Source organism: Phalangium opilio, unplaced genomic scaffold, assembly GCF_054372755.1.
Source record: "Phalangium opilio isolate 3A_F unplaced genomic scaffold, DU_Popi_V2 ptg000105l_1, whole genome shotgun sequence".
Taxonomy (NCBI): Eukaryota; Metazoa; Arthropoda; class Arachnida; order Opiliones; family Phalangiidae; genus Phalangium; species Phalangium opilio.
Genome location: NW_028324207.1, coordinates 2,354,471 through 2,381,916, shown reverse-complemented (window position 1 = coordinate 2,381,916; position 27,446 = coordinate 2,354,471). Strand labels below are relative to the sequence as shown.

The 27,446-nt window shown below is 37.5% G+C and overlaps 4 protein-coding genes and 1 long non-coding RNA gene across 8 annotated transcripts; 1 reads left to right on the top strand and 4 right to left on the bottom strand.

The window, feature by feature from the left end:
• Positions 1-428: 428 nt before the first annotated feature.
• Positions 429-10,145, bottom strand: LOC149625217 (very long chain fatty acid elongase 6-like). 4 transcript variants are annotated; one of them, XM_089852004.1, is made up of 3 exons: positions 9,903-10,145; positions 4,040-4,260; positions 429-1,625 (listed from the first exon to the last, which is right to left on the bottom strand). In XM_089852004.1, exons 2-3 carry the CDS (start codon positions 4,254-4,256, stop codon positions 1,033-1,035), a joined length of 810 nt encoding a protein of 269 aa, XP_089708130.1. In that variant the 5' UTR covers positions 4,257-4,260; positions 9,903-10,145; the 3' UTR covers positions 429-1,032. The 4 variants fall into 4 exon arrangements, with proteins under 4 accessions (XP_089708130.1, XP_089708131.1, XP_089708132.1 ...); XM_089852005.1 differs by lacking the exon at positions 9,903-10,145 and adding an exon at positions 6,711-7,487; XM_089852006.1 differs by lacking the exon at positions 9,903-10,145 and adding an exon at positions 6,757-7,487.
• A 484-nt stretch (positions 10,146-10,629) lies between these two features.
• LOC149625216 (uncharacterized) lies at positions 10,630-11,511 on the bottom strand. The gene is made up of 2 exons (XR_016374574.1): positions 11,414-11,511; positions 10,630-11,328 (listed from the first exon to the last, which is right to left on the bottom strand). It is a non-coding gene; the product is annotated as an uncharacterized LOC149625216 (long non-coding RNA).
• Positions 10,630-15,238, bottom strand: LOC149625215 (very long chain fatty acid elongase 6-like). Its single transcript, XM_089852002.1, has 2 exons — positions 14,776-15,238; positions 10,630-12,644 (listed from the first exon to the last, which is right to left on the bottom strand). The coding sequence occupies exons 1-2, from the start codon at positions 15,105-15,107 to the stop codon at positions 12,152-12,154; spliced, it is 825 nt and encodes a 274-aa protein (XP_089708128.1). The 5' UTR covers positions 15,108-15,238; the 3' UTR covers positions 10,630-12,151.
• Positions 15,239-15,677: 439 nt separating this feature from the next.
• On the bottom strand, positions 15,678-24,489 carry LOC149625214 (uncharacterized). The gene is made up of 14 exons (XM_089852085.1): positions 23,257-24,489; positions 22,984-23,147; positions 22,828-22,924; positions 22,128-22,236; positions 21,716-22,062; positions 21,527-21,623; positions 21,208-21,303; positions 20,911-21,076; positions 20,769-20,848; positions 20,239-20,385; positions 20,055-20,172; positions 19,016-19,190; positions 17,610-17,949; positions 15,678-16,894 (listed from the first exon to the last, which is right to left on the bottom strand). Exons 1-14 carry the CDS (start codon positions 24,233-24,235, stop codon positions 16,399-16,401), a joined length of 3,411 nt encoding a protein of 1,136 aa, XP_089708211.1. The 5' UTR covers positions 24,236-24,489; the 3' UTR covers positions 15,678-16,398.
• A 711-nt stretch (positions 24,490-25,200) lies between these two features.
• On the top strand, positions 25,201-26,478 carry LOC149625213 (F-box only protein 22-like). The gene has a single exon (XM_089852084.1). It carries the CDS (start codon positions 25,201-25,203, stop codon positions 26,476-26,478), a length of 1,278 nt encoding a protein of 425 aa, XP_089708210.1.
• Positions 26,479-27,446: the final 968 nt, after the last annotated feature.

The window sequence follows — 27,446 nt, the reverse complement described above, 5'->3', positions numbered from 1 at the left end:
TCGAAATTCAAACAGGAATCACAAGTAATCAGCGGCAATAACGGGAAATCAGTGTAAAGATCATCGAAATCACCGAAAATAATCGTAATCACGGAAATCAAGGAATTCGTTCAGTAATCATCGGAATTCACCAAAAAATTCAGAAATCAGTAATCAGGTGTACAAAATTTACGCGAAGGACTAACCCCTCGCCAATAAGCGACACCCCCGAAAATGTTATGTTTAAAGTTATGTTTTACTGATGACCGTCTTTATAAAATTAGCATAGTCTTTCCTTAAATTTAAGAGGTCATCCGTTAAACACTTGACCTTAGGACAAAATGTCCTTGAAGTTACATTTTCGACTCACAATTAATATGCCTTGGTCCATGAATTACCTTTTTGGACCAGCCTGGATATTAGTTTATGAGAAGACATAAATTGAACTATTTTTTAAAAATAATTTTTGTTTTTATTCAAAATTAAACTCTACACACTAACGTAACAAGTTATTAACAGTCGATTGAAAATGAATTCTGTTAATTGGATTAGAATATAGCACACACTATAATATATACGTATTTTTAATATCAATTTAATTTAAGTGGTTTTAATCAACGGGAAGAAAATGCCAACCTTTAAATAGTGTACTTTGTTTCTGGTAAGTCTGGTATAAATTAAGGGGGGTGTTTTGGGTGCATGATTTTGAGTTGAAAATGTAACTTCTATCTCCATTTTACCGTCGGGGCCACTGTTTTCGAGTTATGATTTGAGTGTTTTAGGGATGACCCCTTAATTAAATTAGAAACCATTGTCTAGTTCAGTTTCTTAATTAAATTTAAGGGATCATCCGTAAAATACTCCAAATTATAACTCGAAAACGGTGACCAGGACGGCAAAATGGAGATAGAAGTTGCATTTTCCCAAGGAACATCCCCTTAATTTATCAGAACCACTCTGTATTTTTGTATCGACAAATTAAACAAATCACTCTGCAATCATTTTTCCCATGCCCTATAGTGATTTTAAAATTCTATTTACTCTTGATATACTTTAAACCTTTTTCTTCTTTTTAACCAAATAAGCTTGCACAAAGAAATTTAAAAATAGGGCGAAAAATGTAAAATACATTCCGAATATCAAAAGCAAAGATTTTTGAGAAATGTCGCAATTGCCTCCTCGGAAATACGAATAAATAACGAAAATTAGACCAAAAATCATTTGAATAATTTGAGATACAGTGATTACTAAAGCTACTTTTCTGGGAATATTAAATTTTAAACATCTTAGGGCGTAATATCCGTACATGATTGCGTGTATTGAATAATTAAAAATAACCATCCAGCGCCCCATAGCGGGGGCGTCGTCAAATACGGCGAACGTCACGCACATGGTGGTCAAGTGGTGGATCCAATGTAAGTGATACAATTGTTGTTTCTTCGCAATGACGAAGGCAGTATCACACATTTCTAATACTTTTGATAAGGTGAATAAGGTGGCCCAAAATGAATAGACTTTATTAAAGATGAAAGTGTTTTTGCATATCGAATGGTCCATTCCGTGCGTTCTTAGTACGTATATTAGTTCGGGCAAGGTTCGATATGCTCCAATAGCGCTGAATACGGCCATTAATATGTTCCAGGCAACTAAGTAAGGAAATATTACAACTTGAAAGATTGAAACTCGATCTGATTAGGGAAGTTAATTATTATAGGGAACCAGTCTTAAGGACCGGTTTAATAATTACAAATCTATAGGAAACCTAAGGGGACCAGTACTAAGGACCGGTTTAACACTTACAAATCTATAGGAAACCTAAGGGGACCAGTACTAAGGACCGGTTTAACACTTACAAATCTATAGGAAACCTAAGGGGGACCAGTCTTAAGGTCCGGTTTAATAATTGCAAATCTATAGGAAATTTAAGGGGGACCAGTCTTAAGGTCCGGTTTAATAATTGCAAATCTATAGGAAATTTAAGGGGGACCAGTCTTAAGGTCCGGTTTAATAATTGCAAATCTATAGGAAATTTAAGGGGGACCGGTTTAATAATGGCAAATCTTTAGGAAACCTAAAGGGGACCAGTCCTAAGGACCGGTTTAATAATGGCAAATCTTTAGGAAACCTAGGGGGACCAGTCCTAAGGACCGGTTCAATAATGGCAAATCTTTAGGAAACCTAAGGGGGACCAGTCCTAAGGACCGGTTCAATAATGGCAAATCTTTAGGAAACCTAAGGGGGACCAGTCCTAAGGACCGGTTCAATAATGGCAAATCTTTAGGAAACCTAAGGGGGACCAGTACTAAGGACCGGTTTAATAATGGCAAATCTATAGGAAACCTAAGAGGGACCAGTCTTAACGACTAGTTTAACAATGGCAAATCTTTAGAAAACCGAAGGGCGACCAGTCTTAAGGACTAGTTTAACAATGGCAAATCTTTAGGAAACCTAAGAGGGACCAGTCCTAAGGGCTAGTTCAATAATGGCAAATCTTTAGGAAACCTAAGGGGGTCCAGTCCTAAGGACTAGTTTAACAATGGCAAATCTTTAGGAAACCTAAGAGGGACCAGTCCTAAGGACTAGTTCCATAATGGCAAATCTTTAGGAAACCTAAGGGGGTCCAGTCCTAAGGACTAGTTTAACAATGGCAAATCTTTAGGAAACCTAAGAGGGACCAGTCCTAAGGACTAGTTCCATAATGGCAAATCTTTAGGAAACCTAAGGGGGTCCAGTCCTAACGACTAGTTCAATAATGGCAAATCTTTAGGAAACCTAAGGCGGACCAGTCCTAACGACTAGTTCAATAATGGCAAATCTTTAGGAAACCTAAGGCGGACCAGTCCTAAGGACCGGTTCAATAATGGCAAATCTTTAGGAAACCTAAGGGGTACCAGTCCTAAGGACCGGTTTAATAATGGCAAATCTTTAGGAAACCTAAGGGGGACCAGTCCTAACGACTAGTTCAATAATGGCAAATCTTTAGGAAACCTAAGGGGGACCAGTCCTAAGGACCGGTTTAATAATGGCAAATCTTTAGGAAACCTAAGGGGGACCAGTCCTAAGGACCGGTTTAATAATGGCAAATCTTTAGGAAACCTAAGAGGGACCAGTCCTAAGGACTAGTTCAATAATGGCAAATCTTTAGGAAACCTAAGGGGGTCCAGTCCTAACGACTAGTTCAATAATGGCAAATCTTTAGGAAACCTAAGGCGGACCAGTCCTAAGGACCGGTTCAATAATGGCAAATCTTTAGGAAACCTAAGGGGTACCAGTCCTAAGGACCGGTTTAATAATGGCAAATCTTTAGGAAACCTAAGGGGGACCAGTCCTAACGACTAGTTCAATAATGGCAAATCTTTAGGAAACCTAAGGGGGACCAGTCCTAAGGACCGGTTTAATAATGGCAAATCTTTAGGAAACCTAAGGGGGACCAGTCCTAAGGACCGGTTTAATAATGGCAAATCTTTAGGAAACCTAAGGGGGACCAGTCCTAAGGACCGGTTTAATAATGGCAAATCTTTAGGAAACCTAAGGGGGACCAGTCCTAAGGACCGGTTTAATAATGGCAAATCTTTAGGAAACCTAAGAGGGACCAGTCCTAAGGACCGGTTTAATAATGGCAAATCTTTAGGAAACCTAAGAGGGACCAGTCCTAAGGACCGGTTTAATAATGGCAAATCTTTAGGAAACCTAAGGGAGACCAGTCCTAAGGACCGGTTTAATAATGGCAAATCTTTAGGAAACCTAAGGGGGACCAGTCTTAAGGACTAGTTTAACAATGGCAAATCTTTAGGAAACCTAAGGGGGACCAGTCTTAAGGACTACTTTAACAATGGCAAATTTTTAGGAAACCTAAGGGGGGACCAGTCCTAAGGACTAGTTTAACAAAGGCAAATCTATAGGGGGAACCTTCCGAAGGACCACTTTATTATTTTGATCATTTTTGGACGATAGGGGGTTCACCAAGGAGTAGTTGAAATAAAATATTCTAATTTCCCACCCTATATCAAGCAGACGATACTTGGGAAAGGGGTTAATTTATAAATATTTATTTTTTTACCCAACATTCTCCGAACTTCCAAGGGTTTACGATCTTTCATGAGGTGTTTTCCAACCAAAATTGAAGTCAAATAAACACCACCGATATAATAAGCCATATGCCAATTATTGGCCATAAATTCCCTGCTAACTAAATCTTCTGAATTTTCAAATGGCAATATGAAAGAATACATTGTCGATGCGTTGAAAGTATCAGTGGGATGCATTGAGGTATCCATTTCTCTAAACATAATTAATGTAGATTAGATTTAATTATTTACGTTCGTGGGAAATTAGTAGAAATGTAATCTTAAACATTGCAATTCTAAAAGGGTGGTACCACAGAAATACACTGGATTACTAATTACAAGTTATGATTTAGTGTTTTAGGGATGACCCCTCATGTTAAATTTAAAGGGTCATCCGTAAAGTACTCCAATCATAACTTGTTTACGGTTTCCATTGTAATAAAAATTATATTTCACCCATAGAATCAGAACACACTGTACTATCCTACCGCCCTTTTTCGAATAATTAATCTTAAGTAACATATTTAAAATAAGTATGATCAGGAATGCATACAGCTAATAGAAATCATTAAGCCCCCTTCTTAATTAATTTCAACGCGGATTTTGTGGGCGGGGCTTGAGAAACATCCGTCACGGCTCATAATTTTGACGTCTTTCTAACTACGGTTTCATTGTTTACTAGAAGCGTGGGGTCAGGGGCGCATGCAAGGTTCAACGCGTAGCGAGATAGATAATTCGCCAGGTAAAATTCGTCATACGTAGGGTTCGAAAATTACGTTAATTTTGTAAAATGGTTAACAGTGTAAATTACCGTTCATGGTAATTTACGAAAATTCAAAACTAAATTATATTCATCGTTTTTAAGCTAAATAATTAAAGTACCACTTGAACATAGCTATAATTTTTATAACCTAGTGTCATACATCATTCAAAAACCGAGTTTTGATGTTTTGCAGCTCAAAATACCTCTGAACAGCAGCAACATAAACTTTCTTCTTCTTTCCAATTTTGCTATTTCACGTTTTTAGAACAAAATTCTAACAACCACTGCGTGTCTTTTTCAAATTTTTCCCACGCTTGCCCTTCGACCTAGTAAGACTTCTCTTGAGAAGAAATAAGCGCGCGTGCGCGGGTAGTGCAAAACATGGAGCTTTTAGACCATTTTCCAAGCGTAAGAAATGAGAATTCGGTGGTAAATTACCATCTTGGTAGGGTAATTACCGTTTTCGTAATTTACCCGAGAAAATCGTAAATTACAGTTACCCTGGTAAATTACCGTGTAACCCTAGTCGCACTCCTACGTAATGATTAGTCCGCTTATATGCGTTGAGAAAATGGCATCTCAATTATTCCAATTATCTGTATGTGTTCCTGGTACTATAATGTTAATGATTTCCGCAGCTATCAACTAATTATCAAACCTATACCGGTCCTAGCATTACGGTAAATTATTTGAAAATGTCATTCTTATTTTTATTACGTTACTTTAACCGATCCTAAATTAAAATTAAACTTACACCGCGATTAATTGAGGTAAACTGCGCTCGTAAACTGAGCCAAGCTCTCTCCACGTTTACCAGTACACTAACACTACAATGTAGTTTGGGTTGGAAATCGTAGAAACTGTAGACGCGCCAAGTGTACATACCTAGTCGGCCGTGACAGCGAACTTACAGTTAACAATCCACGAAAAGTTTTAATAGTACAAATTAAAAATTTAAAATTAAAATTTATCGTTTATTTAGGAAACGGTTTTATTTTCTTCCAAATTTGAAGAAAATTAAATTAATTTGGACACGTTCCTCTTATTAATTTGTGACTAGCAAGGTCGTTATTTCAATATAAATAACTAGTTTAATCAAACCTTAAAAGTCCTGACTGACTGACAGACTGACTGATAATCAACGCCCAGCCCAAACCGCTTGCCCTAGAAGGCTGAAAATTTGCAGGAACGTTACTCATAAGTAGTAGGCGCGTACTAAGAAAGATTTTTCCAATCCGCCGCCATCTTAAAAAATGGCGCCCAGAAATGTAAAAATTCTTCTCTATGCAGCAAAGTCCGCGCGTTTCAACCGATTTCGCAAATATTTAGTACACTGGTTTCCTTTAACCTATAGAGGGGCTGAATGGTCTTTCGGGTTAGATTTGTTGCCATCTTTTTAAATGGCGGCCAAAATCTTAAAAACCCTTCTTTATAGAATAATGTCCGCGTGAAAAGTAATAAAAACTATCTTGACGGGCTGACGGGCAACGCCGAGTGCCTTCGCTCCTAGGGTGCTACAAAATATTAGTCATCAGTAAAATCTACCCATTCTTTATATCCTTTTGATGGAAGCTGTTATTACACGCGAGCGACGCCGCGGGTAACAGCTAGTTTCAATATAAATAACTAGTTAAATCAAACCTTAATCTAATATAATTGCTACCTATTGATAACGAATTTGAATATTTATTACTGAGGGCCCATTAGATAACGAAATGTTAACGTTTTTTTTTTAATGGGATAATTTATAAATTTATTAATTATCTCTATGGTATAATTTAGTTTACATTTCTATTTTAATTTAATTATTAATGGCACTAATTAAATTTTTTCGGTTACAAAGTATACAACTTTGATTTAAATCCTAAGTAAGATCATTCATGAAAAAACAATCGACTTACCAGCTTCGAATATTATTTCAATTTGACTTCTCTAGTCTAAACTAACCTTGATTTCTTTTTCACAATTAGTTTCGGCAACAATTTCTTCTAGGCATAGATAAAGGTACTTCTCACGAGGAAGAATGTTTTAATTCGAAACGACAACGCATTAAACTTGGGAATTTCGAAATATCATCATTTAAGAGAAACAAAATTTAAAGGATATAGTTTTAAAGTTTGCCCCTATTGTATTAAATTTTTAACTTTTCAGTAAATGATCACTTGAACGGTAAATGTTTCTAAGCTACATCATAAGTTTATAAGTGATATGTTCCATAAGTATGACACTGCCTAAGTTTGAGAACGACCAGTGGCGTCGCTAGGCCTTTTTTGGGGGGCTATTCCAAACTTAGCCCGCCAAAATAATCCGTAAACCCTACCAAAAAATTGCTGTTAGCAACCTAAAATTCTGTAGCAATATATAAAAAATTTTCAATGTCAAACAGTAAAATTTTGAAGAAAAAAAACAGATGGAGACAAGTAAAATGTTTCATGTTCTTTCGAAGGGAGTCCCAATAGTGTGGACTAAAAGCTAACCAAAACTAAAGTAATAAACCTAAGACGAGTGAAAATCCTTCGTAATCGGTTCCGTAGTCTTTATCAATAAAAGGTTGTATATCTTTAAAATACGAATAATTTCACGTTGACACAAATTTACGGATAGTTTTAAAGGTCTACACATTTTCCAATGAACGCATTATGCAATTTTTTATATAAAATTCTTATAATAACTTTCAAATAGTTTGCCCAGATTTAGCCCCCCCCCCCCCCAAATTTCAAACCCTAGCGACGCTACTGGGAACGACAAGCGCGTATTGACTAGACTCAGTTAATTTTGCAGTCCATCTTCCTATTTAGTTTGTACTGAGCCTTTGACAGCGCCTCACCAGGCTTCGCTTTACCTCGAATCTATGACCTACGTCACTTCATGACAAGCTCCTGTTTGTAACCAGTGACAAACTTATGGAAAACATATCTTATGAACTTACGCTATACCCGCAGTGAGCCTAAAGACAGACAGGCGGAAGGAAGTCTTTTGAAACGAGAGAATTTTTTTGAAATCTTTGGCTATCTATTGCAATGAGGAAATAAAGCTCATTATCATTTAATTCTAATAAACATGTGGTTTTTGGTTTTTGGTTTTAAGTATGATGTCGCGTGTCATTCATATATTTTATCTACATCTATATAAATCAAAGTCCAGAGTAGTACAGAAAAGAGTCTTTCGCGCCAGTGACGCCTGACACCGAGTTGGCACCTGACACCAAGATGGCGTCCACAAACTTCACGCCAGATTTTTGGCGGGGAAAAACCCGGGGGAAGCTTCAACCCTTTTTCACCATGTTGACTTTATGACTGGCGGGGGAATTTGTAAGGGAAATGTCATGACGTGGATGGGGGAATACTTGAAGTACATGGTCGGTGGTGAAAATGGGATTAAGAAATGTAGGCGTCATGTTGAATTTCCTCCAAAGTGGTTGGCAAGGAAAACAATTTTGATAAGTGCTTACAGAAGTAAGATAAGGGACTAGAAGTATTGAAGTCGCCAAATTCTTCACTTGGCGAAAGTGAATATTCTTTTTTTTTTTTTTTTTTAAGAGGTTTCAATGTAAATTGGGTCCCATAAGGGTCCGCGACAAGGATGCGATTATTCAGGTTTCAGTATGTGAATAATCAGGGAAGGAAATGAGGTTTACTTGGGAGGTGACGGAAGGGGTGTGGGGGTCAGGTCACCTCCGGCGGACACGGGGCAGTCGGCACCTATAGGGTAGGATCGCCGACATGTGTCTTATTCCCTCAAACTTTGCCGCCCAGAAGCTTGGCTTACAGGAGTGCGCCACACTCCCGGCTGAAGTGAATATTCTTGATAACACACCAACAGTTGGCCATCATGTTTTTTTCCCCTCCAAAACGTGAGACGCTCGCGGCGGTAGACCGCCGAACTAGATTCAAACTTTTCTTGTTTCTGTTTAAACTTTTCTTGTTTCTGTTTAAACTTTTCTTGTTTCTGTTTAAACTTTTCTTGTTTCTGTTCAAACTTTTCTTGTTTCTGTTCAAACTATTCTTGTTTCTGTTCAAACTATTCTTGTTTCTGTTCAAACTATTCTTGTTTCTGTTCAAACTATTCTTGTTTCTGTTCAAACTATTCTTGTTTCTGTTCAAACTATTCTTGTTTCTGTTCAAACTATTCTTGTTTCTGTTCAAACTATTCTTGTTTCTGTTCAAACTATTCTTGTTTCTGTTCAAACTATTCTTGTTTCTGTTCAAACTATTCTTGTTTCTGTTCAAACTATTCTTGTTTCTGTTCAAACTATTCTTGTTTCTGTTCAAACTATTCTTGTTTCTGTTCAAACTATTCTTGTTTCTGTTCAAACTATTCTTGTTTCTGTTCAAACTATTCTTGTTTCTGTTCAAACTCTTTTTGTTTCTGTTCAAACTCTTTTTGTTTCTGTTCAAACTCTTTTTGTTTCTGTTCAAACTCTTTTTGTTTCTGTTCAAACTCTTTTTGTTTCTGTTCAAACTCTTTTTGTTTCTGTTCAAACTCTTTTTGTTTCTGTTCAAACTCTTTTTGTTTCTGTTCAAACTCTTTTTGTTTCTGTTCAAACTCTTTTTGTTTCTGTTCAAACTCTTTTTGTTTCTGTTCAAACTCTTTTTGTTTCTGTTCAAACTCTTTTTGTTTCTGTTCAAACTCTTTTTGTTTCTGTTCAAACTCTTTTTGTTTCTGTTCAAACTCTTTTTGTTTCTGTTCAAACTCTTTTTGTTTCTGTTCAAACTCTTTTTGTTTCTGTTCAAACTCTTTTTGTTTCTGTTCAAACTCTTTTTGTTTCTGTTCAAACTCTTTTTGTTTCTGTTCAAACTTTTGATATACCAGAAACATCCGTGGGATGTTCTACTTTACTTCTTTTAACACCGTGAAACTTAGCCTGGCGTAGTACTAAGTTTGCACGTCTCGTGTAAACTGCAGAGCAGTCATCACATGAGAATTTAATTCCCTCATGTTTTTCACGATTATGTCTCATGAGGGCTTTATTCTTTGAAAACTGACTGTTGCAAACGATACACTCAAACATTCTTACAATTTAAGTTAACTAAACTTTAAATATATCTCTCTCTCTCTCTTCACAAGACTTGTAAAAGAAAGTAAAATCTCACCCTCTGCAAAATACTTTTATCTGGAAAAGTTCAGGATAACAGCTTAGGAACTCTAGGTCTGGTGTCAGGAACAAAATAAACTACCATCTAATCTTTGGGGGGTCTTTTTATAGTCTAATTATGTTGACATTAGAAATGAATTAAACGCGTAAGCTAGGGTAGTTCGAAAGACGACCCGCCACATTTCTGAAATTAGTTTACTTCTGTACTTATCAATTTGAACTTTCACTTGCTCGCCCAAGAAATTTACCCGAATGATTTGGAAATGGGTTTGAAATTTTTGTGTTTAGGAAATGTATTTTCCACTTTTATTATTTACAGTCAAAGTTCAAACATTTGTTCATATCCTCGGGGAAGTTTGTAGAGGAAATGTCATTGCCCCATTTTTTATTTGTTGTCAGTCCATACTTTTCGATACTTTTACTTTAAATAGTCGTTCAGTTCCTCGGGTTGTATGCGAAGGAATGATAAAATCGAGGGATACACTTTTATAATTTCAAAATCATGATTGCTTCTATTATTACTGGTCTGTTATTGAGACAAAGTTTTTGAGTTTAATTCCATTAGCCTTTTATTATAAGAGATATTTTACGCAGAGTTTAATTCCCTTATCATTTCAGATGTAATATTATGATAGGAGTGATTTTATGTTCCTTTTTTAAAAAATTACACTATAATATTTTATGGGTGTTAAGATAGGCCTACCAACAATTAGAAACACATTAAATCAATTCAATAAATTTTTATTCATATCTTATAAATTTTGTTTAGCATTTAAAACATTTCTTGTAAGCATCTGCCTGCAGAATTTTGGGTTTAAAAATGTTTTATTGTTAAACGAGTTAACAATAAACTCTAAATTTAATTTGGACACGGCATTGCAATAATGCGTGTCCACTCAGTCCTGCCATTCCTCCATGATGCAGTCATGTTCCAGTTGTGAGGTAGGGTGGTCGATAAGACATCCATTACAGCTGCCAGCGATGAGGTCGGTCAGCTGCTGGGTGGCCGTTTCCCTGATGAGTGCATCCACCCTTTTTGCCTCGGCGATGAACGTTATTATTTGGACGTGTACTCCCAGCAATTTTTCCCATAAATATGAGCCTATGGCGAATCCCGTCTTGGTCGGGTAGAGGTTTGCGTAATCCACCTCCTTACCCCGTACCATCTGTCTGATGTTCAGCATTTTCCTCTCCTGATACGTAACGAGTTGAATGCGTGTCTCCTCCTACGATCCATCGAAGAAGTGGGTGCTGGGTCCGAGATCATCCCTCTCCAAGAAATCGTTGACGACATCGCGCTAAGGTATTCAGCTTAACTCAGCGAGATCCCAGTTGACTCGTCGGTCATTCCGAGTCTAACATTACAGTCCGGTGTAATGCTGCGTGATTTGGTGTGGGGTAGCTCGAACATGTGGGTGTTATCCCTGAAGAGATACATTAAATATATTAAGAGGGTGATGGGTTTAACTATAATATTGAGATTTAAAGTAAAATATAAATTGTACTTACATTTTTCAAAAGTCCTGGAAAGTCGCAAAGTTGTCAATATACGTCGTCTTGTAGTAAGGCTTGGAGAGTTGTAACTTATCTTTAAACCTACCCCGTCTTTTATACCATCCTATCACGTGTCCTATCTATATCTATATAAATCAAAGTCCTGACTTACTGATAATCAACGCCCAGTCCAAACGGCTTGCCCTAGAAGGCTGAAAATTTGCGGGAACGTTACTCATGAGTAGTAAGCGCGTACTAAGAAAGATTTTTCAAATCCGCCGCCATCTTAGAAAATGGCGCCAAGAAATGTAAAAATCTTCTCTATGCAACAAAATCCGCGCGTTTCAACTGATTTCGCAGATAGTAAGTACACTGGTTTCCTTTAACCTATAGACGGGCTGAATGGTCTTTTGGGTTCGATTTGTTGCCATTTTTTTAAATGGCGGCCAAAAACTTACAAACCCTTTTTTATGGAAAAATGTCCGCGTGAAAGTAATAAAAAAAAGTCCCACGGCTGACGGGCAATGCTGAGTGCCTTCGCTCCTAGGGTGCTACAAAAATATTGGTCAACAGTAAAATCTCCCCATTCTTTATATCATTTTGATGGAAGTTGTTATTACACGCGAGCGACGCCAAGGGTAACAGCTAGTACGTTATATAAGGATTAATTTGTAATCTAATTAATATCAAATTTAAATAATATCTAAAATATTTAATTTTATTATAGCCAAGTTTCCATACATAAGTATAAATCTAAGCTTTCTTGACCTTGGTGCAAACCAAAATGTAAGTTTTGACAAAAAAATTAACAAACAATGCGAAAAATGAGGCGTATCCGAATAATATAGCCCATATGCATCTTGGAGTCATATCGCACTTTCCGCCATTCCCCAAAACCCACAATGCGTAGATGGCCGATAATAAACCAATCACCATTTGAGTTATCTGTGACGTAGTGATCATCATAGCCACGCTTCTCGGCACTCTGACACTCATGGCTCTTAGGGCGTAATAGGTGTACATGACGGCGTGAATTGAAAAATTCATGGAAAACATGCACCTGGCGTTGGCTGGGGCTTCGTGGTAGACTGCCCAACAAATGCACAAAGTGACCGCGTGGTGGAACCAGTGTATCAGGTTTAATTTCTGTTTTCTGGCCACAACGAATGCGGTGTCAAAGAGCTCAATTACTTTAGACGCGACAAACATCCAACCCCAAAATGCCACAATTTTGTTTTCGACGTAGCTACAACAATAATATAATTGTACATTAGAGACAGTATCAAGTCTTATCTAAGAGAGCTACCGCTCTCTCAGAATATTTAGTTAGAAACAATGGTCTTGTATTCCTTATTATAACAGAAGTGTATAATACTTTTCTTCTAGAGAAGTGTACCACAAAGCGGAATCATTGTAACATGATTCTTCCCAACATCAAGGCTACTAAACCGAATCACATACGCGATAAATATTTTCCTCATCATTACTCCATTAACGCTTAACTATTTGCGCATGCCTTGTGCATTTTTGTCCCACGTCAAGACAATCAAGGTTTGTGGGTTGATTGCTGAGGATTTAGTACCAATCAGTTATATCATTCACTATAGCACGGTACGATGCCCATTTGAAGTTTGATGAGCGGAAGGGCAAACAAAAAGGGTGAACCTGGGAAGAATCATGTTACATAACTAAAGTATTGAGAGGGTACAGAGTGTCATCCTTCTTCAATTATCCCCTTCTGCTTATAGTTTCCACTAAAGGGGCTACAGAAAATTTCTCCTCCCTATCTCAATTTAATATTCAGGGTACTGTTGTCAGCCCCGTTGTGAGTCAAGTTGTACGAGTACTGATTAAAACTGAACTGCCAGCCTTTATCTCTGCAATATCTTGACTCAACAACGGCCTGGCAAAACGGCGGGGGGAGTCAGAAGCCCCTTTTTATTGTAAGGGAAGGGTGTTTACAATAAAAATATAATAACGGTATTTAATTTCAGAAATCACTGGCACACGTGGGGGGGGGGACTTAAAATTAAGATTATTTGTATTATTCTCTTACATCAAGGTCGCTTTAAATTGATTTTAAAAGCAGGCTATACGCGGGTCGCAAATTAAGTTAAATACTCATATTGCGTAACACTATCTTGTCTAACGGAGTAAATATGAAAAGTCTTTCCCGATGACGTTGAAGTGACGTAGATGTTTACGACGAGATGCCTCTCGTGTTTTGAAAATTTTCCCCGTTTACTACCCCTAGCCTCGCAACTCGTCTCTTTTGCTATTGTAGTATAGGGTGTTCCAAAAAGGGTAATTATTGGGCCGAAGTACAGTATAGGATTACTCTTAAGGGCAATCAACTTAGAGTCGAAAATGTATAACTTCTATGACCGATTTTGCCCCCACAAGGGACACCCCCTAAACTAAGTTATGACCATTAAAGTGTTTTACGGATGACCCCTGAATTAATTTAGCATTTTCTTTCAGTTTCTTACTTATTAACATTAAGGGGTTATCCCTAAAATACTCCTCCAATCATAACTTGCGGCAAAATCAGTCATAGAACTTTCAAAATTTTCAACTCACAATGGATTTTCCATAGAACCATCCCACTGTACTTCGGTTCTATAATTTCCCTTTTTGAAGAACCCTGTGTAGTGGATTTTCCCAGCGTATCAAATACTAAAATTTTTACCGTACACATTCTTTTAAAAACTGCTAATTGTTTAAGCATGCTGGGTAATTAATTTCACACATTGATTTCTTTAGTTGTAAATAAATAGTATGCACTCGCCTGTCATTTGTGAATGCAATTCAACCGCCTATTTACAATAGACTGAAAATCTTGTAGTTCTGTTCGATTCAGTGATCATTCAGTTCCAAACCGGTATAGAGTAATTTCTTTCCCATATACGGCAACGTCATAACCCTCTATCTCTTACCTTAGTGATATCCCCCCTCCCCTTCCCTTCCGGGGGCAAATAGTATTCTCTAGTACAAAGTTGCCCCTAACGTAGGGGATACACAGTTCACTTCCCCTCTCAACCGAAATTACTCTATAGCTAGTGCGCCGAGAGAAAAAGAAAGTTTGCCAACCCTGATAAGTGCTGTTAAAGTTGATAAACAGGGGATGAAATAACTCTAGCCCCTTTAGTGCACGCGATCTTTACATACTTTTCAGACTAGGAGGATTAATACCATTTACACCAGGAGGCCAGGCTACTTTGAGGGACCGAGTGCAAAATACCAAGTATCCTGGCCTTCTGGTGTAAAGGTAACAATCCTCGTATTCTGAAAACTATGTAAACAGTATAACGCCAACTTTCCCCTAGTACTCCATTTACCTTTGGTCATACAAAGAAAACAAATAAACAATTACGTACCTACTTCTGCATATGGAATGATACAATCCATATTCCATAAACACGTGATGTAACTCAGGAACTGTCCTGTAACTCCCGAGCGAACTAAACATGGCCAAGGTAACATTCCAGGCTATTAAAACCCTCCGTACATTAAGGGGCGAACGGTTCTTCATGTAAATTTGACCATACAGAATAATTCCAATATACGCCAAGGCGATATAGAAACTAACGCTCCAATTCTTACTCATCCATTTACGCATAGCCACTTCATCATGCTCTTTTTCAAAGAACAATATGAAGGTATAATTGGGCGAAAAAGGGTAACTCAAATTGGTATGAGAGTCGATCATGGTATTATAGGTTGATGGCAGACAAAACAGTACAGTCGTATAACCTATTGCGAACTCGCGTCAAAACTAAGACGGAATTACCTCTGTTTGTTGAACGTGAACTAGACCGCGTATGACGCATGATAGTCGTCTGAATTTAATACTTGAAATACGAAAAAAGCATTGAATATATTTTATTTTCTTTAAAGATGGGTCCTTGAAGTACCCATGCTGGCACAATATATGATACATCAAATTTTCAACTTAATTTTTGATAAGATTGCAGTAAGTTTTGGGTTATAACTCGGGTTTCCTAATATACAAGAATTAATTTAAGTAGCTAAGAATATCAAATCTTCGTTTGAACTTAAAGGGATGCAAACTGTGTTATGTAGGGGCGGGGCCTATATCAAGCTTATCTTCCATTCAGGGCCGTCTAGAGAAGGCGATTTCGGTCAGGTTTCCGGGGCCCGTGATTTCGTTATTTTCTCCGGGGGCTCCAAGCTCTCTTCATAGAGCTCTACTGGGCATGCGTGAATCAAAGAGGAGAGAGAGGGAGATAGAAAGGCGCTTTATAAAATATGCCGTGAGAAAGCTGCGCTCAGACGCTGCGGTGTACCGTAGATTTACCCCCGTTTTCACCACGCATGGATCACGGCTGCCTATACTGATTCTCTCTCTGTCTTTCTCTCCCCTTGAATTTCGTACCGTTATCACTGGGAATCGGCACTTCCGTTGTATCGATCCGTGTGGTCGGGCATGAATGCTGGATCTCTAATTCTTTTGCCATAAGGAACGGCGCCACCATTGCGATGGGCGGATAACAATATGCTAACCAACCGTTTGACACCCTTCACCCCCAACAGCTCCGGCTAGTTCCCTTAAGCAGACGTCAGACAGTCACACGACATTGCCCACTCACTCTATCCACGGCTCTATCCGCCGGTTTTATTCACGTTTACTACATTTAAGCAGACGACAGACAGTTACGTGACATTGCATGCCCACTCACTACTCCAGGAAATAGTAATAATACTTCTTTTAAATGTAGTTGTTAAATACGCCCCTACATAACGCTTTGATCTGTGATTCTGACCAAGTCAAAGCAGTAACGTCTGGATTGCATAAGCCAAGGATTATTTAAAATAATCCTTGCATAAACCTTACTGCTGATGGGAAAACTGGGAGAACCCTTAAAACTTGGCATATTAAAGAGGATAGTTAATATTCTGTTATATAAAGGACGTTCAGAGATGATTGTTTAAAGCTATACTCTCTCGGATACGTAAATGAATTCTTGTTGAATATTTATTTAAGCTTTCTTAACCTTGGAACGGTCCACAAAAATGTAAGTCTTAAAAAAAAAGTTAACAAACAATGCGAAAAAGGTCCCATATCCGAATAATATAGCGCCCAAAGATCTTGGCGTCATATCGCACTTTCCGCCATTAGCCAAAACCCACGATGCGTAGATGGCTGATACTAAACCAATCACCATTTGAGTTATCTGTGACGTAGTGATCATCATAGCCACGCTTCTTGGTACTTTGACACTCATAGCCCTTAGAGCGAAATACGTATACATGACGGCGTGAATTGAATAGTTCATGGAAGCCATCCATCTGGCGTTGGCTGGCGCTTCGTGGTACACTGCCCAACAAATGCACAAAGTGACAGCGTGGTGGAACCAGTGTATCAGGTTTAATTTCTGTTTTCTGGCCACTACGAATGCGGTGTCGAAAAGCTCAATTGCTTTGGACGCGACAAACATCCAACCCCAGAACGCCACAATTTTGTCATTGATAAAGCTAGAAAAATATATTTTTAAATCAAAGAGAGTTTGAAAATAATTCATTTAAGCAAATATTGGACCGAGCTAGAAAGTAATTCCATTTTTTTATGGATCTTATAAATATTTCCTATAGAGGATGGGAAAACTACATGGGCAATCGCTAACAATACAATAATAAAATATCATAAATGCATAAGATGTGTCCCATAAGTTAGTCACTGGTTTCTGAGAGCTTGTCATGAATAGATTCTCGTAAAGCTACGCCTGGTAAGTCACCGTCAAAGACTTAGTATACAGACTAAATAGGAAGATGGACTGCAAAACCGTGTATAATCGATTCTCGCGTTGTTCTCGAACTAGCTCAAGCATTACGATGTATAGGTAGTGTCATACTTATGGAACATAACTTATAAACTTATGATCATATATAATAACGAAATTGCATGCAATATCAGCAAGGAAAACAAGATTAGCGTTCACTAGTATATCATCAGAACGGACATTCTATATTTTTTAAGTGAAATTTCTGTGTTTAAAGGTAGGAGCACTTGAAGGACGTAAATCAGGATCAACTGGTTATATCTCTGGTATATCAAGGTTACTTTGAAGTAATTAACATTAAATTACATGGGAAATATAGTCGAGTGGAAGGGAAGTTAAAATATATTGCCCTAAACTCATTAGTCAGATAAGATTAGTAACTATTTTAATAAACCAATCAAATGACGTACCTTTTATTGCAAATCGAATAATCCAATCCATGCTCGTTCAATGCGTAAATCAACTCGGGAACGGTTCTAATACTTCCGAGTAAGCTAAATATGGCCAGAGCGAAATTCCACGCGACTAAAACCGTTCGGACGTTAATCGGTTGACGATTTTTCATGTAAAACCGTCCAATTAAGATAATAACTAAATACCCGATGGCGATATAGAAACTAATACTCCAATTATTTCGCATCCATTGACGACTAACGGATGCGTCGTGGTTTTTTTCAAATGGAAAAATAAACGTATAATTTGGAGAATATTTGGTTAAAGTTAAATTGGAATCGAGACTCATTTTTTTAACTATTACAAGTGCAAAAGACTACCAACTCTAACGGTTTCAGATCTAAAGTGGGAAAAAAGTTAATCTGTTTTTCGTAAACCAAAAAACTTGTACATGTACAGGCACATTAAATTGTTATTGCATTAATCTAAGACCGCGCGCGCCTATTTATTTTTCCCTTGAATTCAGGTAAACTTAATAAGGAAATGATAATTTAATAATATTGATAATTAAAGGAAAATTTGCCAGTAAAGTTGATTCTTTTTTATACTTTCGTTCAACTTTAGTATTGGTAATGAGACAAAAACACAAGGTCGCGTAAATCTTACACCACAAACACGTTCTTGATAAATTAGGATTAGCGTAATATTATAACCCTTTAACGCGTTATATAAGTATGGGGTTGTCGTAGGGCTTATAGCACCGAAATGTATATGCCAGAATGAAAATATTAAAGAGGTTGCACGCCATCTACGTTTAATGTTTCTAATCCAAAGAGGAATAGAAAAGTTAAGACCTACTGTGATTTTAATTTCTTGGACGAGTTGGGTTAGGGATAGCGATAGATATCACAGTTGGCAATCGTGGTTTCAGTTTTCGGTAAATAAGTAACCACCAGATGGCGCCCTTCTACGAGCAATACATTAGCAGGAGACTAAACTCCACTGTACCCTTGAAGGAGAGAGGGATGGGGAGGAAACCTCCATACCTATAACGTTGTTTCTGTACCCCCACCTACGGAACGGCACCGAAGTCCTCCCATCATCCTCAGCGTTTAGGTTGGGTCGTACAGTACGGAATCGTAAATTACCCCCCCCCCCATCTGTCTTAAAAATAGAGGCTAGTTTTCATACAAATACAATGGCGCTATGCGGTCGCAGTTAACAAAAGGCCTACCGAAGGGTAAGGGCGTGCGCAAGGTACACTGGGAAAGTCATTTCCACTCCATCTTACCTCATTTCTCCCTCCTATACCTTCGACACGAGACTTTTTTAGAAGACGCGTGCTCGTAGAAAATTTCCTTTCAACCCACACTTATGGTAGATATGATAGGCTTATGTTAAAATTAAGAAATTTCCTACTTACCACCATAGCCAGTGACGCACGCGTAAATTGGCCAGCTTATCGCAATCGCCCAAGCCACCCGTCCAAATCCGTTGTAAAATGTGGCTAATCGCAGAGTCAGTTCTTTACCATGAATTCCAAATATGATACATAACATTGAAGTAACAGAAAGCAACCATAGAAGCGCTTGGTATCTCTAAATATAATTATATTCATTTAGGTCAGTTTAGGTTTGGTTATTTGAGCCCCAATAGTATTAGGTCAGGTAAGGTTAGGTTTGGTTATTTGAACCTCAACAGTATTAGAATAGTAAACGTTAGGTCAGGTAAGGTTAGGTTTGGGTATTGAACCTCAATAGTATTAGAATAGTAAACGTTAGGTCAGGTAAGGTTAGGTTTGGGTATTTGAACCTCAATAGTATTAGAATAGTAAACGTTAGGTCAGGTAAGGTTAGGTTTGGGTATTTGAACCTCAATAGTATTAGAATAGTAAACGTTAGGTCAGGTAAGCTTAGGTTTGGGTATTTGAACCTCAATAGTATTAGAATAGTAAACGTTAGGTCAGGTAAGGTTAGGTTTGGTTATTTGAACCTCAATAGTATTAGAATAGTAAACGTTAGGTCAGGTAAGGTTAGGTTTGGTTATTTGAACCTCAATAGTATTAGAATAGTAAACGTTAGGTCAGGTAAGGTTAGGTTTGGTTATTTGAACCTCGATAGTATTAGAATAGTAAACGTTAGGTCAGGTAAGGTTAGGTTTGGTTATTTGAACCTCGATAGTATTAGAATAGTAAACGTTAGGTCAGGTAAGGTTAGGTTTAGTTATTTGAACCTCAAAAGTATTAGAATAGTAAACGTTAGGTGAGGCGAGATAAGGTTAGGGTATGATGATCTTATACTTAATAGGTAAGAAAAAACTGCAGAGTTAAGAATTGTTGAAAACTTTAACAATTTCCCAAAAACAATGGCCGCTATTTCTAAAACAGCAGTTTTGAACAACGCCACAAGGTTTTTTAATGTTGATACACGGTACACCCATTTAATACGTGAAACCACACATACCTTTCTGAAAGTTATTTTTCTGCTTTGGGCATATGAAAATCCAAGGATCATTCCAATTAGGTAAGGACCAACACGACAATATGGTTTTTCGTACAACATATTTGTCATTTCAACCATTCTTCAATGAATAATCATTCGTAAGCTTATGATAAGTCATTATAAGTAAGTAATTTCGTTATCTTACTCTTCGTTAGTTTTCGTGGCATCATTTGCGTAGTTTTCAACGTAATTCAACATCAATAGAAAACCATTTTTGTAATTGATAACGGCTGTTAATATAGCTGATAAGAAAACAACAACGCTCATTACTAGTAAGGTTGGCCGTGGATATCTGAAATAAAATGGAACTAAAGTAGAGCGACGATTGGTTGACCACGGAAGGTAGAGAGAAAGGCTTGACGTCACTTTCTCTTAATTCTATTTGTGTGTGAGAGAGAGAGGAAGATAGAAACGCGCTTTATAAAATTCGCCGAAAAATGGGAAAATAGGGGGGTAGTAAAAACTATTGTCGGTACGTTTAGTTTTAGGACGCACATCCTTTGCGCATTGGGGGATTGACCTCCTTGCCTTATCTCTGTCATCCCCGACGTCAACTGTGCGTGAGGAAGCAGAGCTCAGGCGCCGCGGTGTACCGTAGATTTCCCCCATTTTCACCACGCATGGATCACGGCTGCCTATACTGATTCTCTCTCCCTCTTTGTTTAAAGAACTCACTTTTTAAGTGGTATCAGAAAAAGTGGACTTATAGCGAAGAACTGGAAATCGTTTGATAAGTACCACGTCCAATTTAAACACTAATTTTAATCTTAATTAGATTAATAAAATAAATTTAAATATATATTTTATCGTGATTTACTTTATGGGCTTCATCGTGGAAATTACTAAGGTATGTTAAACTGTATATCCATGTTGTGGAGCATTGATTGATTTGAGTTGCCAAATTTTGCCATACGGGACCATTCCCGATATGTTTCCAGTGAGTTTGAGCCCACCATCTTAGTATGATGTATGAAGGGGTCAACCTGTTATAATAAAAGGTTAAAAATTGACCTTAATTAATTATTAAATTATTCAAATAAATTAATGATATGATAAACACGAATTGACGTAATGAATTTAAAAATAACTCGCTTATGCCACGCGTCAACCTCACCTTATATATCTATGAAAATAGAACAAAACCCATTGTTTGGCACCCCATCGTTTACCGGAAGTTGATTTCAAGAAAATATACGTCACTAGAAAACCACTGAACCAATGTGATAAAGTTAGTTACTAATTTAAATTCAAATTACTGGTCGCGCTCAAGTTCAAACGCGAACGTCACACGTCCGAAACTTTGGCGTTAAACGTTCGCATTTGATCCTATCATAACCCTATCGGACTCTCATAAGTATGGGTCGCAACGAAGCCTACGGCAGACCATTACTTATGCATTATTGGGTTTATGATCCGATACATTCAAAACAAACCTTAGTATAAAGAAAGTATCAACTGCGTAAAAGCCCTGCGTTATGAAATTGCCAAGTAGCAATTTTTTCGCTTGTTTACCAGTATATTCAATATTCTCTGCAACGAGAAAATATTGATTCAGTCCAGTTCAGTTCAGCTTTACTTAACAGCGCAAAACGCCAGGGAAATTATTCCAACATGAAACTTACCGAGTACAACTAAGATATTCATGAAAACATGACCCATAACAACCCATGTTAAGCACAAGCACCTAATACCGTGAAAACAGGCTAAGTTAGGGTCAGATACGTCAGTTTTCAATATGGCCGCCATGTTTTGATAGGCTGAGAAACAGTGAATTACTCGAATTGCGAGTGGATTATTTTGGGTGTGCAATTTTCGGTAAATGAGTTCTTTTTCGGCTATTGCGCTGTTGCCTCGCACTTGCGGTAAAAGTGAGACAGTTTTCACGGTGTTCAATTCCGAATTTCTAACACAGAAGCGGTCCAATAATGTGCATATACATATGATCGTAAGTATGGTTCCCAAAATCCAACTGAAACCCATTTTCAATAGTTATTTGAATTACTTTAATTGCAATTAATTTTAATGCTTAATTACTTGAGAACTTTGCCGGAAGTTGACATTGGTACTGAAGTGTTGTTGTTGCACGTTGCCAAAATAAATTGAGACTTATCCAGTATTTTTGATAACTCGGGAACGTTTATCCCTAAATTTATGATACATAAATTAAATTTTACATAACATAAGAAGTGGTATTATATACTTCTTTTCGAGAGAAGTGTAGCTCAAAGTGGGGTAATTGTAACATAATTATTCCCAACATCAGAACATTTGGAGCAAGGTTACTAAACCGAATCACATACGCGATAAATAGTTCCCTCAACATTACTCTATTAGCGCTTAATTTGCCAAGGCGCGCTTGTGGATTTTTGTCCCACGTCAAGACGGGGTTTGTGTGTTGAATACTGAGGATTCAGTACCAAACAGTTATAGAATTCACCCCACGGTGCGATGCCCGTATGAAGTTTGATGAGAAGGAGAAAAAACAAAAGCGCGCTAGTGGACTTTTGTCCCACGTCAAGACGGGGTTTGTGGGTTGAATACTGAGGATTCAGAACCAAACAGTTATAGAATTCACCCTAGCACGGTGCGATGCCCGTATGAAGTTTGATGAGGAGAACAAACAAAAAGGGTGAGCCTGGGAAGAATCATGTTACATAACTAAAGCATTAAGAGGATACAGAGTGTCATCCTTCTTCTATTATCCACTTCTGATAACATTGATATCAGTTCTTACTCGCAATTGCCGCTGCAATAGGGTATAAATCGGTGATGTCTCTAGCAGTACAAGTATCTGGGATACAGACAGCGTTAGATACGTATTTATCAGATTTCTATAACGACCGCGGCGTTAGTATCTTATTCGTCTCGAAATAAATTAATGTCGTTTTACCAAGTATTCAGATTTCCATGCCATTAAACAGTATTTTCCTTTGAACCCATTAAAATCTGCATTAGGCGCGGGTGATTCAAGTTCCGTACATTCTCTATAGGAACCGTAAAAAATATTGGCACCCTCTAAGACCCCACTACCGATTTTACCAAAGGAATCGATTACTGAAAAGGTGAGTGTTACGTCAAAGAATCATCATGACCTTGAAGAGCTTCCAAGGTCAATGTACCCAGCGCAAGTTTCTGCCGTATTAATATATATAAAGACACTTACTTTTCCACACCCATTCTTCACTGCGATGCTTATAAAGATATAATATATCCCTTTTGCACTGATTGAAAAAATTTGGCTTAGCACTCATTTGTTTCAAGACTTCGTCTCTAACAATCGGATTGCTAATCACTCCTGCTACTGCGCTCAAAATAGCCATGACTTGTTTCTCCTCTTTACTTTGCCCAAAAATTCCACTTAGAAAGTTTTTAGCAATGTTCGACGTGAATTTGTTCATGATGGTACCCATATCAAGTTTCGGCATGTTCTTGAACTTTTCCATGTCCGCTTTACTTATTTTATGACCAGCTAACGGGTTGCCTCCGTTGCTGAACATCATTTTAATGAGGTCCTTTGAATACACGCTGACGTCATCAAGGGGTACGTCACCCATTAAATCCTTGGAGTATTTATTCATAATAGAATCCAAATCTACGGAATTAATTAGACTGTCCAATCCAGGACCCTTTAACGCGTCCAGTATTGACAATTTAGGTGTTGTAAGTGCCTTTGTGACACTTGGAACTGTGGGTGGTACGGCGAGAACCGGTGCTTGACTCTTGGATATTGGAGTAAGGAACGATTCGGGTTGAAGAGGAACAAAACGAGGGTCGGGCTCAGTGTCAGAGGTCATCATTGGAGGTTGTGGTAAAACGTTGTACTGTTCCAGTTCGGGTTGGGAAATATTTGAGGCAATTAGATGGCCTTTCGGAACAGTTCCTTGAGCTGACGTTACATTTTGGCGTTGATAAGGTTGACTTACAACAATTGGATACAAGGGTGGCGCGGGCAAAACTGCCACATCAGGGTGGGGTGTGGGAAATATAGTTTTCAAAGGCGAATCAATTTGATATGATTCTGACTTGGGTTTCGGTAAAGGTTCAACCCGTACTTCACCATAACATTGAATAACTATTGTTAGCAAACACAGAGAAAAACACTTAAGAAACGCAGCGTAAAACTTGGATTTATTGATTAACATTTTGAATTCGAGTATCAGAGTTAAATATTTTGGAACGTAAGCTTGAACATCCCGCGTGTTAACAACTCTATTTCATGTTCAATATGCCTAAATCAGGAAGTAAATGCCATTCAGGTTTAAGTAACACATGTGGTGAATGAATCAATTTCCTCTATACGACTTCAATGAACTCTATGATAGTTTAAACCTTTACCGTTATACGGTAAAGGTCAACGACTCTGCACAGGTCTGTGCGAGCAACCTAAATCTCCAAAAATATTACTCCATGGCAAAAATGTTATCCAAAAAAACAAAAAGTTCTTATTTCAGTGCCTATTTTTTATTTGTGTCGTCTGCTAATATTTCTGAAAGCCTATGTGGCCAACTGCCCCTGGCGTCTGGGCGGCCATGAGCATAGATATAGAAATACACTATTATAGCCATGACCATGACCCTCATTGTTGGTAGTTGTACTGTAGTGCACTGCTGTTCAAAGATTAAAACGTGTTCAGAATGCTAAAAATACTTAAAATATAGATAGAAAAACCGTTATGAGATCAATTTCAAGTGGCTTTTGACGTTTCAACATTGTTTTTCGAAGCCAGTCGCGATTTTAGTGGAAATAAACAGACTGTGATAATAACATTCACCAGATAGTTGTTGGTAAGATGTATTTCATTTGATTAGATATTATTTCTAAAATATAGTCCTAGTTATTGACTCAAAACTATTTTGGTGTACATTTAAAATGCATTTAATTAATTTTAATATTGGAGTTAGATAAGTGTAGAAAGGACAAATATTTAATTTAGGGATATTCAAGATAATTATTGGTTTATAATATCTGTGATTCGGTTTCTCGTGAATCGTGCTCAACTGAAACTATTCGATTAACGTTAAAAACGATCAATAGATGTTTTCACAATGAAATAACCAAAATTTTCAGTTAATTTTAAAAACTAACGGGAAATTTAACTGCATGAACAATGCCTCGAACTCTATTTATCCGAAAATTCGTCAAATCGTGCAAAAAGTCTAACTCTGCCGCGACTACCTCCACCACTAACGAAATATCTGAAAGTGACCTCAGTATAGTTTCCCACGTCCTAATTAACTTTCCATCAATCATTGAAAAAATCTTCCGTTACTTAAACGCGGAAGATTTAACAAAATGCTCTTGCGTCTGCCAAGAATGGCGTCATACAGCCGCAATTGTCAAAAAACGTCGACAAGAACCAGTTATCGTCTACGAATACGGCCAATCAACGACCACGGGTGATCAAAAATTCCATACAAAGCAACTAATTGAAAAGTTGAAATACGCTCTCAAAATGACATATACGGTGCCACATTTTGGAATCGTGTTCGTATGTAACATGGAACCGGCTGACGTACGTGTCATCGAAACATTCCTGCATTCTGGTATTCCAACGTGCTCGTCTAACTTTAGCATTAGCTATTATCGTTTAGCGGCACTTTTGGGCATTTACGCGACCCCTCAAAGACACAGTACCCTTAAAACCCCTTGTATTTCGGCCATATTTTTCCCGGAATATATACCAGGAGTTAAATTTTACCAGTTTAAAATAGTCGAAGAATTTCCCCCCGCCTTAAATTCGGCCGACGTAATCCCTAACGTAACTGGAATCCCGCGTGACACGCGCGTCAAATGTTTCATATTGTTTAAAGCGTCGCCATTTTATATCGTAAGGTCAAATTTACTTCTTGACCCGACGAAAGGCATTATTAATTATTATATGAGTCAGGAAAATAACCGAATAGCAATGGCGGGAACTCAGGCTGGGTTTACTCATTTTTTACCATGTGGCCCCAAGGGTTCCGCTATAGAAGAGCAAGAAAAGTACTTAGGCCTTGGCCTTGCAATTACGGGGGATCAATTTGACGCGGCGTCTATTGTTATTAACCACGATTGTATAATTAAATCTAAATTATTAGAGAAAATTAACATGTTAAAGAATGGAATTAGGCTTAGAGAAAAAACCTATGGGTTGTTATTTACTTCGGTTAAATCGCAGGAAAATTGGTACGAGTCTGAGAATTTAGAATCTCAGTGCTTTAAGGAAGTTTTTCCTGGAATTCCGTTAATAGGGGTTAGAAGTAACGGTATGTTTAATACGAAGGAAATTATAGGGAATACTTATTTACCCGCGAAAGATTTTGTCGAAATGCCCAATTCGGATCCCACATATATTTACCATAAGTGTTTAAGTTTTATCGTTTTAACTTGGGGAAAGGAAATATAAAATTGTATCTATATATTAAATGTATTTTTAAAGGAAACATATTTATTATACTTATATAAAACTTTTAAATTTAATAACCATATGAATGCGATTATGTATACAAAATAAATTTATTTTATAACAAACGTGTTTGTTTACTTGAGATTCAAACATACGACACAGAATACAAATAATATATCAGAAGGCGATAATAGAAGAGGGATGACACTCTGTATTCTCTTAATACTTTAGTTATGTAACGTCATTCTTCCCAGGCTGGCCCTTTTTGTTTGCTTTCCCGCTCATCAAACTTCAGATGGGCATCGCACCGTGAGGTCAATTCTATAATTGTTTGGCACTAAATCCCCAGCAATCAACCCACAAACCTCGTCTTGGGGTAGGTCAAAAATCCGCAAACGCGTTTTGCCAAATAGTTAAGCGCTAATAGAGAAATGATGAGGGAACTATTTATCGCGTATGTGATTCGGTTTAGTAACCTTGCTCCAAATGTTCCGATGTTGGGAAGAATGACGTTACACTTACACCGCTTTGTGGTACACTTCTCTCGAAGAGAAGTATTATATACTTCTGATAATATTAGTAAAGTCACATGCTTCATCGAATGTCGGTGTTGGTCATAAAAACCAGTAAAAACTAAACTTGAACTGTCATAAAGAAAGTTTCCTTCCAATGAGCCGAGGGTCATGTGTCAAGTCTATGACGATCTTACGAAGTGGATAACAGAATCAGGATTCAAGTAGAACAACACCAAAAACTTTCTCAGTTAGGCCTTGGCCCTTTATTGACACATAATTTATTAAAAAATACAATTTGCGTTACGAAAATTAAATGATGCCCATTCATGACTATCTTAATTTGAAAACTTCCATGAGTATTTCATTGAAATGATTGAATTCATCATCTTCAATATATTTCAAACCAGGAACTTTATTACTAGTAATTCGTAATCTTGTATTATGTTTTTTACT

Bases quoted from the DNA above. Each gene is read 5' to 3' on its own strand.
- LOC149625217 (XM_089852003.1), bottom strand. From the start codon at position 4,268: ATGTTTAGAGAAATGGATACCTCAATGCATCCCACTGATACTTTCAAC. The intron at 1,626-4,039 runs GTAAAAAAATAA...TTCCTTACTTAG, and splicing joins GGAAGTTCGGAGAATGTTGG to TTGCCTGGAACATATTAATG.
- LOC149625214 (XM_089852085.1), bottom strand. From the start codon at position 24,235: ATGTTAATCAATAAATCCAAGTTTTACGCTGCGTTTCTTAAGTGTTTT. The intron at 23,148-23,256 runs GTAAGTGTCTTT...TCACCTTTTCAG, and splicing joins TGAAGAATGGGTGTGGAAAA to TAATCGATTCCTTTGGTAAA. The intron at 20,386-20,768 runs GTGAGTTCTTTA...ATTTTATTTCAG, and splicing joins TTTCTGATACCACTTAAAAA to ATATCCACGGCCAACCTTAC.
- LOC149625215 (XM_089852002.1), bottom strand. From the start codon at position 15,107: ATGATCGACTCTCATACCAATTTGAGTTACCCTTTTTCGCCCAATTAT. The intron at 12,645-14,775 runs GTACGTAATTGT...TTATTGTTGTAG, and splicing joins CATTCCATATGCAGAAGTAG to CTACGTCGAAAACAAAATTG.
- LOC149625213 (XM_089852084.1), top strand. From the start codon at position 25,201: ATGCCTCGAACTCTATTTATCCGAAAATTCGTCAAATCGTGCAAAAAG.